This window comes from Phacochoerus africanus, chromosome 13 (genome assembly GCF_016906955.1).
Source record: "Phacochoerus africanus isolate WHEZ1 chromosome 13, ROS_Pafr_v1, whole genome shotgun sequence".
In the NCBI taxonomy this organism is placed as follows: Eukaryota; Metazoa; Chordata; class Mammalia; order Artiodactyla; family Suidae; genus Phacochoerus; species Phacochoerus africanus.
The window spans coordinates 64858323-64874378 of NC_062556.1; the positions used below are offsets into that span (position 1 = coordinate 64858323).

Genomic DNA, 16056 nt, shown 5'->3' on the forward strand with positions numbered 1-16056 from the left:
CTGTAGTTTAACAAAAACGTTTGAAGCAAGATTGTTTTGTTTTTCTTTCCTGACTTAAATGACTGCTTGATTATAAAATATGATATGTCTGTAATGTTTACAAATATTCTCCAAGAGTTTTTAATTGCAATTGATTATTTAATCAGTAACATCTTTAACAAAACATATTCCTCAGTTTGTTTTTATTCTATAATCGCATGAATACATTCTTTTGGCCACACTGGAAAACACTAACAATGCGGAAATACACACCATATCTTTTCTTTAAAACATAAGCGAAATCTGAATATATTTACTGTAATGCAACTTGGTATTCTTAGTTCATAACACCACGGTTCTTTCATTCTTGCCTGCCTCTAATCTGTTTTCCACCCCACAGCCAGAGTGCTCTTTTTAAAATGTAAATCAGATAGTCGGTTCCTTGCCAGAAACCTGTTAGTGACTTCCCTTTGCTCTTAGAATAAAACCTAAATTTCTTACCATAGCCCACGAGGCCCAGTATGATCCCTCTTGCCTGTATCCTCTGTCTTTCTTAAGAACAGATGCTGGGAGCCTCCTTTCTATTGTTTGAATTTGAGCTTGGTCTTTTCCGAACCCTTTGCGCTTGTTTTGTCCTCCTTTCCTGGTCAGATTTGGCAAGCTGGAGGCCTCTTGTCATTCAGGACTGCTCCCTCCACCCTCACCCCTGCCTCAAACCTTATTTTCTCAGGGAGGACTTATTTGCCTCTCTTAAGTACTCTTCTTCCTTTCCTCTGGCAGAAAGGAGCTTGTTTATCTGTCTTTCTCCACTGCGTTCCCACTGCTGGAGTAGTCAGTGCATAGATACTTGGTCTGTTTTTTAATGTGTGTCGCATGCTTGTGAATCTGTTAGAATATCAGTTCTATTCATTTTTAGATTTCTTTTTCTATTTGCTCCACTAATTTGGTTTCCTTAAATTCTCTTATTTGGTATTAGTTTCTTAAGGATTGATTTTTATGATCATCTTTGTTTCTCAGACTTGCTCATTGGCAATATTTGAATTCTTTTTTTTTTTTTAATGTTTTTCTTTTTTCTTTTTTAGGCCGCACCCGTGGCATAGGGAAGTTCCCGGGCTAGGGGTCAAATCAGAGCTGCAGCTGTTGGCCTACGCTACAGCCACAGCAATGCCAGATCTGAGTTGCATCTGTGACCTAGACCTCCGTCGCAGCTTGCATCAACACCAGATCCTTAACCCACTGAATGAGGCCGGGGATTGAACCCGCATCCTCATGGACACTATGTCAGGTTCTTAACCTGCTGAGCCACAACAGGAACTCCCTGTCTTTGAATTCTGATTGTAGAAGGCTGACTGCTTGTCTGGAGGATGGGAAGTCCTAGGACCCCTTCGTTTTCCTTGTGTCAGAGTCTGGACCTCTCAGAGAACTACCTCCATGGCACGCTTTCCCTGGGAGGGTGTTTGGAAAGGATTTTGCCCACCAATCTAGTCCTGTCCTTTTAATGTTTTGATAATTTTCCCCAAATTTCTGTTTTTATTTATGTATTTATTTTTTCTTTTTTAGGGTCACACCTGTGGCATATGGAAATTCCCAGTCTAGGTCAGATCAGAGCTATAGCTGCTGGCCTATACCACAGTCACAGCAACGCAGGATCTGAGCCACATTTACGACCTACACACAGCAATGCCAGATCCCTAACCCCTTGAGCAAGGCCAGGGATCGAACCTGCAACTTCATGGATATTAGTTGGGCTTGTCGCCGCTGAGCCACGTCGGGAACTCACCAAAATTTCTGTTTTTAGATGGCCTTCTTTAAAAATTTTTTTTTCCTTGGGCATATATCTAAGCAAAACTTTCCTTAAAAAAGACACATGCACCCACATGTTCGTTGCAGCACTATTCACAATAGCCAAGACATGAAAACAACCCAAATGTCCATGACAGACAATTGGATTAGGAAGATGTGTGTATACACAATGGAATACTATTCAGCCATAACAAAGAACAAAATAATGCCATTTGCAGCAACATGGATGGAACTAGAGACTCTCATCCTGAGTGAAGTCAGAAAGAGAAAGACAAATACCATATGATATAACTTACATCTGGAATCTAATATATGGCACAAATGAACCTTTCCATAGAAAAGAAAACCATGGACTTGGAGAATAGACTTGTGGTTGTTGCCAAGGGAGAGGGGTGGAGGGAGTAGGAAGGTTTGGGAGCTTGGGGTTAATGGATGCAAACTATTGCCTTTGGAATGAATTAGCAATGAGATCCTGCTGTGTAGCACTGGGAACTATGTCTAGTCACTTATGATGGGGCATGATTATGTGAGAAAAAAATGTATACATGTATGTGTAACTGGGTCACCATGCTCTACAGTAGAAAAAGAAATTCTATTGGAGAAATAACAAAATTTTTTTTTCCTGTTAAATTATGCATTTATCTCTTTAAATAAAGTCTGACATTTCTGGAATTTGAGCATGTTGGGAGGTAGGCTTATGTACTTAGGTGTCTGTCTTACTCTAGTTTCCATGAACTATTTTCTTCAAAACTTAATTTTTTTAATGTAAGAGGTAATTTTTATCAGCAAGTGTTATCTTCATTGAAAGTATTTAAGTTTAAAAAATTCTGTTTTTGGGAAATGTTATAATTATACCAAAGTAGAGAAAATAGCATCATGTACCACGGGGTCCTGTCTGTCACCTAGCTTCAAAAATTACCAACACCTGGTGGATCCTGTCTCATCTGTACTTTCATCCTCCCCTCCAAGATTATTTTGAGGTCAGTCCCATTCTTCATATTATATATTCTGTAAAAATGTCAGTATGTGGCAGAGACTCCAGTGTAATAACACAGCCCCTCTCTCTCCAGAGTCAGTGGTTGTCCTGTAGGCTAGGAAGTTCTCATAAAGCTAAAGCTGCAAAATTTTCCTCGTTGCTGCTTTGGGAGAGGCTACCTTATTTATTTCTGTTATGATCACAGGTTTATACATAGTTTTCAGTAACATTTGTTAAATGAAACATTAATGTCCATAATCTTCATTATGAAAAGCATAATGAATCCAAAGCATCTTTGGATGTGGTGTAGAATTAGATGGAACTGCACATTCTGAATATAATTAGTTTCTAAATCTATAGTGCATAATGAATTTGTACGGAGCAGGAGACTGTATCTTCATTTTTTAAATGGGACAGATAGCAGTGCTTTCCCAGCCCATTGAAAACTCCCGGCTAATTTCTCCACATGTTCCCCACACTCTTAAATAGGTGAGGCATTTTCATGCTGTTGCCCAGAACAAATAGGCCTCTGCAGAACCCAGAGTTTTTGAGATCACCAAGTTAGTGTTTTTTCCTTCCCTCTCTCCCTGTTTTCCCCTTCCTTCCTTGTACAGAGGGCTCCAGCAGGCAGCCAGGGAACTAAAATGCTACACAGGAGTTCCCATTGTGGCTCAGCAGGTTAAGAACCTGACTAGTATCCATGATGATGCGGGTTCGATCCCTGGCCTCACTCAGCGGGTTAAGGATCCGGGGCTGTGGCCAGCTGCAGCGTAGGTTGTGGATGTGGCTTGGATCCAGTGTGGCTGTGGCTGTGGCTGGCAGCTGCCACTCTCATTCAACCCCTAGTTTAGGAACTTCATATGCCATAGTTGCAGATCTAAAAAAGACAAAGTAAAATGCTACATAGAAACTGTGGGCTCTGAATTGGAAACACCTGAAAAAGTGTGTTTGTTTAGTAGGGCAGATAGTAAGGTAGAGTTTATTTGGCTTTTTGCTGTGTAGATGGTATTAGGAATTCTTTGGCTTTTGATGACTAAAGTGGCCAGCAGTTGCTCTCATAGATGCTCTGGGTATCCTCCTGGACTCCGCTCCACCCGACCTTGGTTACCTCTAGATACTTAAGTCACATGTAGTCTCTTTTCCTCTCTCAGATTTTTCTAAGCAGTCTGTTTTTCTCGTTTCCACTGCTACTCCTCCATGGTCAAGTGACCATCATGTCACCTGCATTATTGTAGCAGATACTTCATTGGTTTCCCTCTTCCCTTCGGGCTGTTTACTAGAACCATCTAGCAGTCGGGTGACCCACTCCAGAGTAATGAAGTCATGATGGAGAGGAGAGTTAGCTGAAATACTGGACTTGGATTTCTCTGAAAGTCTCTTTCATCTTGAGTTCTGGGCATTTTTTTTTAATGATTTTTATTTTTTCCATTGTAGCTGGTTTACAATGTTCTGTCAATTTTCTACTGTACAGCAAAGTGACCCAGCCACACATACATATATACATTCTTTTTCTCACATTAGCCTCCATCATGCTCCATCGTAAGTGACTAGATATAGTTCCCTGTGTTCTACAGCAGGATCTCATTGGAGTTCTGGACATTTGCATGTGATAGTCTTTGTGTGTGAAATGCTGATTTTCCTCTTGAGCCCTTTCATATAGGTCCATCCTTCCCATTTTTCCTTTTGGTTTCAGATGAGATCTCAGGGGACACCAGACCCCCTACCCCACCCTGCGAGGGCCAATAAAACTTTCTGTGATGATGGGAAAGGTTCTGTATCATCCTCACTGCCCCCACACCTACACTAGCCACTCGCTGCTGAGCATTTGCGCTGTGATTAGTGAAACTGAATAATTAAACTTTAAATTTTATTTAATTTTGTATGTGTATATATGACTGGGTCATTTTGCTGTACAGCAGAAATTGGCACAATGTTGTAAATCAACTATACTTTAATAAAAAAAGGCAAAGAAAATTATTTAACTTTAACTGTAGGTGTTAAGTGCCTTAACTTGTGCCCTCACAGCACCCCCTTGTGTATTGCTCCCATCCTAACACTATATTGTGTATTTCCCCAACATTCTGTTCATTAGATATTTTTCAAAGGTGAAACAATTTTATAATGTATAGTCCTATACCCATCACATAAATTCTACCATTAATGTGGTTACTAGTTTTTTTTTTTTTTTTTTTAACACACATCCATCTGGACATTTATTTCTCTGTCTACTTATTTATTTATATACTCTTTTTAGGGCAACACCTGCAGCATATGAACGTTCCCAGGCTAGGGGTCAAATTGGCGCTGCAGCTGCCAGCCTACACCACAGGCACAACACCACCAGATCTGAGCAACACCAGATCTGAGCCATGTCCTCTGCTTAAACAACAGCTCATGGCAACTCCAGGTCCTTAACCCAGTGAGCGAGGGCAGGGATCAAACCCGAATCCTCATGGATAGTATTCGGGCTCATAACCCACTGAGCCACAATGGGAACTCCCCGCTAATCCTTTTAAAAGTGTATTTCAAAATAACATCAGCACACATATCCCTAAATACTTCAACATGCATATCATTAACAGTTTTTTTTGGGGGGGGGTTAAAATTTATATATAATAAAACGTCCATTTTAAAGTATATGTTTGCCACATTTTGATAATGGCATATGCCTGTATAACCCTTCGGATTATATGTGTGCCTCCTTCAGGATTAGAACACTGTCAGTGCCACAGAGAGTTCCCTCCTGTTCCTTCCCAGTTCTTTCTCCCTCCCTCTCAAGTAGTGACTGTTTGGATTTTTTTCTCCTGCAACGTGACTTTAGCACACTGTGTAAAAGGGAAATACTGAAGCTCTTTAGTTTCCGTATGCACCTTCTATATACATTGAACCCCAGAACAGCGAAACGACTCTATTTTCTGTCTAACACAATACAGCTCTTGTAAGTGAAGAAATTCTCATCTGTACCCCACTTGAGAAGATAACAGTTCCAACAGCCGTTGTATCCATCACTGACTATATTAATTACTACTCTCAGTTCACCACTGTCCCACTCAGGATTCAGTTATATAAAAACTAAATTGTAAAGTTAATTCCCACAGCATGTATATAAAATGAAAATGGAACTAGAGAAAATGTGGTTAGTACAGGCAATTCTCCTTATTCATGGTAGTTTTAGCCCACGTGTCATTGTGCATGTTGAATTAGCAAATATCAAACCATTGCACCTGGGAGGAAATTCAGGGTTAGGATCCTTCAAGGCCTGGGTCACTACATTTTTATCAGCAGATCAAAACATAACCTTGTTTTGTGTGTTTCTGTTTAAAAATATCTTATTTAGTATAATTAAGATTGAACTCATGGCCAACAGCGTTGTTATTCATGTCTAAGTGAAGCTTATCTTACAAACATATCTTCTTGGAAAGGCAATACAGTCTATTGCCTTTAGGAATGCTGGGCAGCACTGTGCTTGGGGGCCATTTTAAACAGTGAAATCACCCACAAAAAGCACAGAAATAAAAAACATACTAAATACACTTTTAATAGGAAGGGCATTTTTTTTTCTTTAATAACAAGAGAGATGACAAAACAAGAGTGTTACTTTGACTTCAACTGGGAATATGCATTTGGAGTGACTCAGGTGTGTCACCATTCTGCACATACATGACTGCCAGGGTAGTCATGAGTATTCATTTGGGGATTGCAGTTGAACTTTGGTGAGTGGGCAAATTCAGAGGTACAGAACCTGTGAATTGTGAGGATTGACTATATGCACAAATAAACACATGTATTAAAGAAGCAAAGAGGAAATGTGCAGAGCTGCTGTCTATAACTGGTCATGAAGTTAGAGTTGATATAGATGGTATCTTTCTTCAACTTCGGGTTCCATGCTTTTGCCCTCAGCTCGAAGCTCAACGGCTCTGGCTTCTTAACCTGATGGTGTAACCCAAACCTTCATTCCTGAAGTGTCTGAGTGCTTAATTGTTCTGTTTTTTGGTTGAGGTGGTTTTAATTAACCTTTAGTATTGGGCATGGAAGTATTAAGCCCCTAGAGAACACCCTGGGTTCCATATGTAGCCCTCTTTGCCACCATTGTATTGCAGCAAACTCCTTTTCTCCTTGGTGAGAAACTACTTGCAGGTGGACAGCTAGGTGATGCTTTACCTCAGTCTCATGCTGCAGTAGCTTTGTATCTTGGAACCAGAATACTCAGTCACCATCTTAGTGAATTCTAACTTATAGCCCTTTTTTGGGTAACATTTAAAGTTAAGTATGAAAAAAATAAAATATGATTTACCGTTTAAAGAAAATATTTAAAAATATGTACAGGATTTTGAGTGAAATAGATTAATGAAATAATTGCATAACGCTCGAATGCATATGTATCTGACATAAGATAGTTTTTCATGTAACTGAGACTTAACAGCTATTAACTATCAAGTATAATTCAAGATATTTTTGACAGAACACTTTTCCCAGTGTTTTAGAGTCATCCCTAGGTTTTGTGGACTGTATGGTTTTTGTCATCTTTGCCATTGTAGCGTGACAGCAGCCTTAGTGTGTAATGAAGGAGCATGGCTGCGTCCCAGTAACGTTTTATTTACAAAGACAGTTTGTTGACCTCTGATCTGGTAAATCAGCACACATCCATTAATGAAAGCAGATATAGTGTTACAGTCACTACTGTTGATCTAACACCTTTAGAAACCTGTTCACTGAAACGTGTTCAGTGGGTTTCTGCTAGATTACCAGCAAAGTTTTAGAATTCTTTTAGCATGTAAACTCTTTTCTTTAGGTCATAGTGCACACCTGCCTGGTGACATCTGGAGTGGTTAGGGCAGGTCTGAGTGAGTGTCCCCTTTCGTGGTGTCTGTCCCTAAGTAAAGTTATGCTAGGAATTTTAAGCAGTGAAAGGCCAGCTAATTCTACTGGTAAGGGAGGCTCAGAAGGACTTGGGGGTTTAAATTGGTCAGTTTCATCTAGGTACAGTCAGATGTTTCCCTCTAAGTTTGAGGAGCCTGTTCTTTACTAATGTAGGTCCTGAATTTCACAGTAGAAACTTGGCGAGACTCCGAATTAAACTATTGTTTTAGGAGTTCCCGTTGTGGCTCAACAATAATGAACCCAATTATTACCTGTGAGGACTTGGGTTTGGTCCCTGGCCCCACTCAGTGGGTTAAGAATCTGGCATTGCCGTGAGCTGTGGTGTAGGTTGCAGACGTGGCTTGGACCTGGCGTTGCTCTATGTCTGTGGTGTAGACCGGTGGCTGCAGCTCCGGTTCGACCCCTGGCCTGGGATCCTCCATAGGCTGCAGGTGCAGTCCTAAAACAAACAAAAACACTCTTTGTTTTAATTTAACAATCCTCTAAATTAAATTTTTGTTTGATTTTCGGGTAAATCAGCTCTGTGGCTACAAAAAATAAAAGATCGTTCTAGGGCTGCCACTGACTTGAGCTTGTTATTTTCTCTCTGTAAGTGCTCTAATGTGCTCAACAGAATCTATCCCAGTGTCCCAGCCCTTACTTTCATCATTGCTTTGGTCAAGTGTAGCAGTCACTTGAGTTTACAAGGCGTGTGCCTCACTTAGCACTTTAATTACTGTCAGCCACAAATGATATCTTCATTAATTGTGATGCTCATACCTGCTATGGATTACTTAAATTTGGTTTGTTTGTTTGTTTATTTTATGGCTGCTTCCGGGGTATATGGAAATTCCAGGGATCAAACCCGAGACTCTGCAGTGACCAGAGCTGCTGCAGATGGATTCTTAACCCACTGTGCCACAGCAGGAACTCCGGATTACTAACTGCTTGCTTCTCATTGACAAGGAACTTATCACTGCACTCAAGCTCAAGGACCTGGCCAAACCAGTCCTTCAATCCCATTTTTGTGGCTCTGTCTCTTGGAACTATTTCTGATACCAATAATGTGTAAAAGTCTGGGTTCCTTCGGGAAACAGAAATCACATAGTAATTTTTTTAAAAGGGAAAGTTTAATGTAAAGAATTTTCTCGGAAGTTCCCGTTGTGGCTCAGTGGTAATGAGCCCAATTAGTATTCATAAGGATGGGGGTTTGATCCCTGGCCTCGCTCAGTGGGTTAAGGATCCAGCATTGCCATGAGCTGTGGTGTAGATCGCAGATGTGGCTTGGATCCTGTGTTGCTGTGGCTGTGGTGTAGGCCGGCAGCTGTAACTCCGATTGACCCCCTGGCCAGGGAACTTCCATATGCTGTGGGTGTGGCCCTAAAAAGCAAGAAAAAACGAAAAAGAATTTCCTCTTCAGCGGCACCAGTTTGATCCCTGGCCTGGTGCAGTGAATTAAGGATCTGGCATTGCTGTAGCTGCCACAGCTTGGATTCCGTCCCTGGCCTAGGATCTTTGATATGCTGTGGATGCAGCCAACAGCAACAGTGAAAAAGCATCGTTATGATAGGAGGGTGACCATAATGATTAAAGAGAACCCTAAGGATTGAGTCTTGGGCTTAAAGACCGTCCTCAGAGAAGGGTCAGCTTGGAGGGGGAGCCCCTCTTTGAGGAGGGGGTTCAGACCTCATTGGAGACATGCGCCCTAGGTTTGCTGAGTTGCCAGGGCTAGAGCAGGTCCACAGCACCTGGGAAGGAAGAAACCACCTTCTCAGGTGCAGGGGAGGCCTGTGTGCGTGGGGAATCGGGGTGCTGCTGTGGCCGTGAAGCCTGGAGATCCGTGGTGTCCTTGCTTGAAGTGGTGTGTGACCAGGGCTCTGGGTGGCTGAGGAACTGGGCCGCTGGGCGCGTGGCTAGGACAGGGCCCCCCTGGACGTGTTCCCCCTGCACACCACGTGGCAGGGGCCAGAGAAAAGGCGGCAAGGGAACCAGGAGGCGGCCTTCCTGCAGTGCCCCTTCCGCACCCTTGACTGGCAGAGCGCAGCCCTGTGCTGAGTGTAACGAGCAATGCTTCACCGCTGCTGTCTAGCAGGTACTGAGCCAAGTACTGAGGGGTGAACTCAGAGCCCAGAGGCGGCTCCTTGGTTGATCACAGAGTCAGATCAGGTTCCTCTACTCACACTTCCTCACGAGCTTCCCATTTTGCCAAGAGTGAAACCAAAGCCGTGCATAATCGGGCCTCTCCCACTTCTTCAACTAAGGCCTTGCTCAGAGGCCAGTGTCTCTGTGAGGCCCACCCTTGCCCCCCCTTATTTGATACCGAAAGGCCCACCACTCCCACCCCTCCTGCAGCTCTGCTTTTCACCTCCCGCACTCAGTGATTCTCTCCTGTCACAGTGACAGGTTTTGTGTTTGCTTTGCTCACTTATCTTTGCCGTCTATCTAGAACAATGCCTAGTGCACTGGGGATGTTTGGTAATTATGTTGTCCTTGAATATCACAGTGGACTCTAGTATTCATTAAAGTGAAATTCTAATTTAACAAAGCAGTTCTAATTTTGTTGTTGAACAACAAATTGTAAGTGTTTTTATAACCTGTGTTATGCAATTTTCCTTGTATTTTGTAGACTGGGTACATTTTTTTTGACTAGGTCGATAAGGGTGTATTTTTGGGTGGTTTATGCTCCAAAAAGTGAAACACCATCTGTGCTTTATTGTTAGTTTCTCCAGGTCACTTTTCGGCTTCTGTGACTTTTCCCATCTGAGCAGATGATGAGGCATTTATACTATATTTTAAACATTTTATTCTTTAGAATTAAATCTTGTTTTGTAGAAGGTTAATTTATTATTTTTCTATTTGTTTTTAGGTGCTGAATGTGGAGTAAATGCAGATGTTGAGAAACATCTTGAATTAGGCAAGAAACTACTTGCAGCTGGACAGCTAGCTGACGCTTTATCTCAGTTTCATGCTGCAGTAGGTTTGTATCTTGGAACCAAAACACTCAGTGGCCCCAATCTTAGTGAATTCTGCTTTATAGCCCCTTTTTTGGATAACATTTAAAATAAGTATTATTTAATGTTTAAAGAAAATATTTTAAAATATTTACAGGATTCTGGGTGAAATAGGCTAAGAAAATAAGTGCACAACATTTGAATACATATGGATCTAACATAAGAGGATTTTTCATGTGACAAAGATAACCATATGCAACAAGAATAATTCAAGGAGTTCCTGTTGTGGCGCAGTGGTTAACGAATCCGACTAGGAACCATGAGGTTGCGGGTTCGGTCCCTGCCCTTGCTCAGTGGGTTAACGATCTGGCGTTGCCTTGAGCTGTGGTGTAGGTTGCAGACTCGGCTCGGATCCTGCGTTGCTGTGGCTCTGGCGTAGGCCGGTGGCTACAGCTCTGATTCGACCCCCTAGGCTGGGAACCTCCATATGCCGCGGGAGCGGCCCAAAGAAATAGCAAAAAGACAAAAAAAAAAAAAGAATAATTCAAGATAATTTTGACAGAACATTTTTCTCAGTGTATTTTAGTCATCCCTAGATATCGGCAGAGGATTGATTCTAGGACCACTTCAGATACCAGAATCTTCAGATACTCAAATCCCTTCTATAAAATGGTGTAGTATTTGCATGTGACTTACACACATCCTCCTGTATACTTGAAATCATCTCTAGATTACTTGTGATACATAATGCAGTGCAAATACTATATAAATAGTTGTAAATACAACATAAATGCTGTATAAATACTTGTGAAGCAAATTTTTTTCCCAGATATTTTCTATTTGTGGTTGCGGAACTTGCTCGTATGGAGGGCTGACTGTATTTATTGTTCTGCTTTCTTAAACAGATTTCACTGATTATAGTTAATTTTCTTGATGATTTGAGATCATCCATATAATAGTTACTTCGAGGTCCTTGGGGGATCCTGCAGCTCACTGCCTGTTCATCGTTGGTCAAACACCCTCTACTCCTTAGACTGTTACTTGTTATTTCTCACTTTTCTGTCTGTAGCATCAACTATCTTTGCAGTGTTTAATCTGTTGGGACTGTGAGAAACAAGAGGACAACAGTAAATAGGTTGTGAGTGAGGTTTTAAAGGGTTTTCTTGTGAGTCACTGCATAAACTTTTGTGCTAAAACTTTTTGATATCGATATTTCTGATTCCTTTTTTTATTTACTTATATATTCTTACCTTTATTTAGGATGGTTAGGAGTGACAGTCAACCTGAAGAATAATGAGTGATGTATTTTTAATAAGATACAGTTCTGCTCATCAGAAGAATTTTCCTGTTGTAATTTACTATATAAACAAAAAGTAGTAAGGTGTTGGTTTGATGATATTTTTCTTCATGCTTTTTCTTGAATTTAGATTTTTATCACTGGTGATGGTAGATCTCTGGAATAATAGGAAACTTAGATTTTAATCTTGGCTTTGTCACTTGATGATCCTGTGACGTTGGTTAAGTTATGTAAGAAAATGTAGGCTTAAAGAAGTGACGCACATATACCCAGCAGTTTTCACTGTGCTACCCAAAAAGGACTTTTTCTGAAGATTAGGTGAGAGAAATGTTGACAAAGATTTTTTTTTTAATTTTTTAAATTGAAGTATAGTTGATTTACAGTGTTGTTTCTGCTGTACAGCAGTGATTCAGAGATATATATATATATATATATATATATATATATAAAACAGGGTATTGAATATCGTTCCCTGTGTTTCGCAATAGGACCTTGTTGTTTGTCCATTCTATATATACTAGTTTGCGTCTGCTAGTCCCAGACTCCCAACCCAACTCTTCCCAGACCCCTCCCCCTTGGCAGCCTCAGGTTGGTTCTCTGTGTCTATGAGTCTATTTCTGTTTTGTACATAAGTTCATTTGTGTCATATTTTAGATTCCTCCTGTAAGTGAGATCCTATGGTATTTGTCTTTTTCTGATGTAGCTTCACTTACTGTGATAATCTAGGGGACAGTGATGCATGTAAGGTATATGGAAATACAGTGTCTGAAAATTAAGACTTTTCTGAAAAGAGGAGTTCCCGTTGTGGCGCAGTGGTTAACGAATCTGACTAGGAACCATGAGGTTGCAGGTTCCGTCCCTGCCCTTGCTCAGTGGGTTAACGATCTGGCGTTGCCGTGAGCTGTGGTGTAGATTGCAGACGCGGCTCAGATCCTGTGTTGCTGTGGCTGTGGTGTAGGCTGGTGGCTATGGCTCTGATTAGACCCCTAGCCTGGGAACCTCCATATACCTCGGGAGCGGCCCAAGAAATAGCAAAAAAAAAAAAAAAAAAAAAAAAAAAGACAAAAACAAACAAACAAAAAAGACTTTTCTGAAAAGAGATTCAGTATGTTAATAGGGTTTTCTTAACTATGTGGAGTTTCTAAGACAAAGGTTTTTTTTATTTTAATGGCTGGTTTATCTTGGAAGGTTGTAGTTAATTGGCATGATAGTTTGCAATAATTACGTTTCATGAGAGACCATCTACTGTGTGACCAGGTCATTCCTAAGTCCACCCTTTCTTTGGTGATTTGAGTTGTCTTCAATGCTCCAGCACATTATTGTCTTAGATAAATCATGTCTTAAAAAAATTTTGATTCTTCCTTCCTACCACAAGAATATTTGCAGAAACATATACTAACTACTTATTTTATCCTCTATTATTTGCTTTCTTTAATCTCACAAATCAATAGGAACATTAAAGGCTATGGCATATTGGTAATGTAGTTTAAAATGACTGCCTGTTTTTCTTTAGCTTCACTCACATACAAGAATTCTAGAGATAGCTCTTCCCCCAAATACCCCCCCAGAATACATATATATATATATATATATATTTTGTCTTTTGTCCTTTTAGGGCTGCACCAGTGGTATATGAAGGTTCCCAGGCTAGGTGTCTAATTGGAGCTGTTGCTGCTGGCCTACACCAGAGCCACAGCAATGCCAGCTCTGAGCCACGTCTGCGACCTACAGCACAGCTCACGGCAACACCGGATCCTTAACTCACTGAGTGAGGCCAGGGTTCTAACCCGCAACATCATGGTTCCTGGTCGGATTCGTTTCCACTGTGCCACTGCAGGAACTCCCCCTCTCCCCAGAATATTATTGTCTGTATTTTATCACAAAATCAGCTAACACATGGTAATTTATTTTGTGAAATTCGGTAAATGGAGCACTGCTGGCGCGTTCAGAATTTGAACAGCACAGTGTCCTTTTGTTCATCATAATTTGATCAGTAGCAGTGATTCTCAGATGTCGCACTTACCATACTTTGAGGAAGACCTGTGTAGTTTGAGATGTTTATCATTTTAGTTTATGTAAAACACTGATGGTTTATACCTAACTGTAGAGAGTAGAGTTTAAATTGTAGTTGATGGGAATATACAGTAGGTAATGATGGGTGATGTGGTGTCATGGCCTGTTGAATCTCCTGTGAGATGTGTGTTCATTGGAAAAGAATTGTAGAAGCTTCATTTCAGTTGTCTCATTTACCAAACATCACATTTTGTGTGGCCATGTTTACTGTTTCAGGTAACCCAGTAAGTTAGTCGGATTCTAACAGTGAATTAGTCTCGGTCTCCTGACTTCTGGATTAGCAAGTTACGTAGTTACTGCTGTAGATCAAAGAGCTGCACCACTGTAAAATGTACAATGATCTCTCCTGGTAAAATGTCATCCATATTTTTGTATGTAGCTTTAAACTGACTATATAAAATACTCATTAAATGTTTACACTTCCCAACTGCTGGATTTTGTTTTGTACTGTATTTAACTTTTCCTGTGATTAGAAATTGATGTTAGGAAGTCCCTGTGCGGCACTGTGGGTTAAGGACCTGGTGTTGCCGCAGCTGTGGTGTAAGCCACAGCTGCAGAGCAGTTTCCATCCCTGGCCCAGGAACTGCCACGTGCCATGGGCGCAGCCCAAAATATAAATAAATAAAATAAAAATTGTGCGCATCTTATCAAAAACCATGTTAAAAAAATTGATGTTAGAGTTTGCAATAAAACTTGGCTAGTGGTGTTGGGAGTATCAGTGAATCAATTTTTATTATAATGTTATATCTGATATTTATGATTGTGACATCCTTCTATTTTTGTTTTTAAAAAATTACTCAGTTATATTTTGAAGATTCCTTAGGCCTGGTTTGTTGTTTTATTACATTTTTTATATTTATTTATTAAAACTCAATAGCAATACAGGTAATTGTTTCTGTGTTGTGGTACAGATCACTTGGTGATTTGGCTTGAAAACTTTTTGCATCTGGCCCATAAATATTTTTTGGCAGGAGTTTTAAGATTGGAAACTGAGAAATAGTCCCAATCTGTTGTAAACAGTGTGATTTAAGGAAGAGTGTTGGTATCACTTTCTGAATAGTCTTCTGATACAGTTGCATCTTTTTTGTTATTTTTCCTTTTTTAAATTATAGTTGATTTTTGGTGTGCCAATTTCTATTGTACAGTAAAGTGACTGTTATACATATATGTGCATTCTTTTTTTATATTCTTTCCTTTCACGGTCTATCCAGGGAGACTGGATGTAGTTCCCTGTGCTATACCTTAGGACTTTTTCTTTTCTTTCTTTTTCTTATTCTTTTTTTCCCCCCTTTTTTGGCTGCCCACTGCATATGGAGGTTGCAGGCCAGGGATCAGATCTGGGCTGCAATTTCAGTCTATACCTCAGCTGGGCAATGCCAGATCCTTTAACCGCACTGTGCCAGGCCTGGGATTGAACCTTCATCCTGGATAGAGACACCATTGATCCCATTGCGCTACAGCAGGAACTCCTGTTTTTCATCCTTTCTAAATGTAATAGTTTGCATCTGCTAACCCCAAACTCCCAGTTCATCCCTCTACCTCCCCCCTCCCCTTGGCAACTACAAGTCTCTTCTCTATGTCTGTGCTTCTGTTTCTGTTTTGTAGATAAGTTTGTATCACGAATGGATGTTGGATTTTGTCCAGTGCTTTTTCTGCATCTGTTGAGATGATCATGTGGTTTTTGACTTTTCTTTTGTTAATGTGGTATATTGCAATGATTGACCTGCGTATGTTGAACCATCCTTGTGAACTTGGGATAAATCCCACTTGGTCGTGGTGTATGATCTTTTTTATGTTTGGATTTGGTTTGCTAGAATTTTGTTTAGAATTTTTGCATTTATATTCATCAAAGATATTGGTATCTTTGTCTGGTTTTGGTATTAGGGTGATGGTGGCTTCATAGAGTGTCTTTGGGAGTGTTCCCTCCTCTTCAGTCTTTTGGAAGAGTTTAAGAATGATCGGTACAAGTTCTTTGTATGTTGGTAGAATTTGCCTGTGAAGCCATCTGGTCCTGGATTTTTGTTTGTAGGGAGGTTTTTTTTTTTAATTTTTAATTTTTTAAAAATGATTTTTATTTTTTCCATTAAGTTGGTTTACAGTGTTCTGTTAATTTTCTA

General features: G+C 40.4%; 1 protein-coding gene across 1 annotated transcript in view; it reads left to right on the forward strand.

Moving 5' to 3' along the window:
• Nucleotides 1-16056, forward strand: part of DNAJC3 (DnaJ heat shock protein family (Hsp40) member C3) — a 79709-nt gene that overhangs the window by 15281 nt on the left and 48372 nt on the right. Inside the window, exon 2 of the mRNA XM_047755740.1 lies at nt 10485-10595. Coding sequence (XP_047611696.1) covers nt 10485-10595 — 111 coding nt within the window. The remainder of the gene's footprint in view (nt 1-10484; nt 10596-16056) is intronic.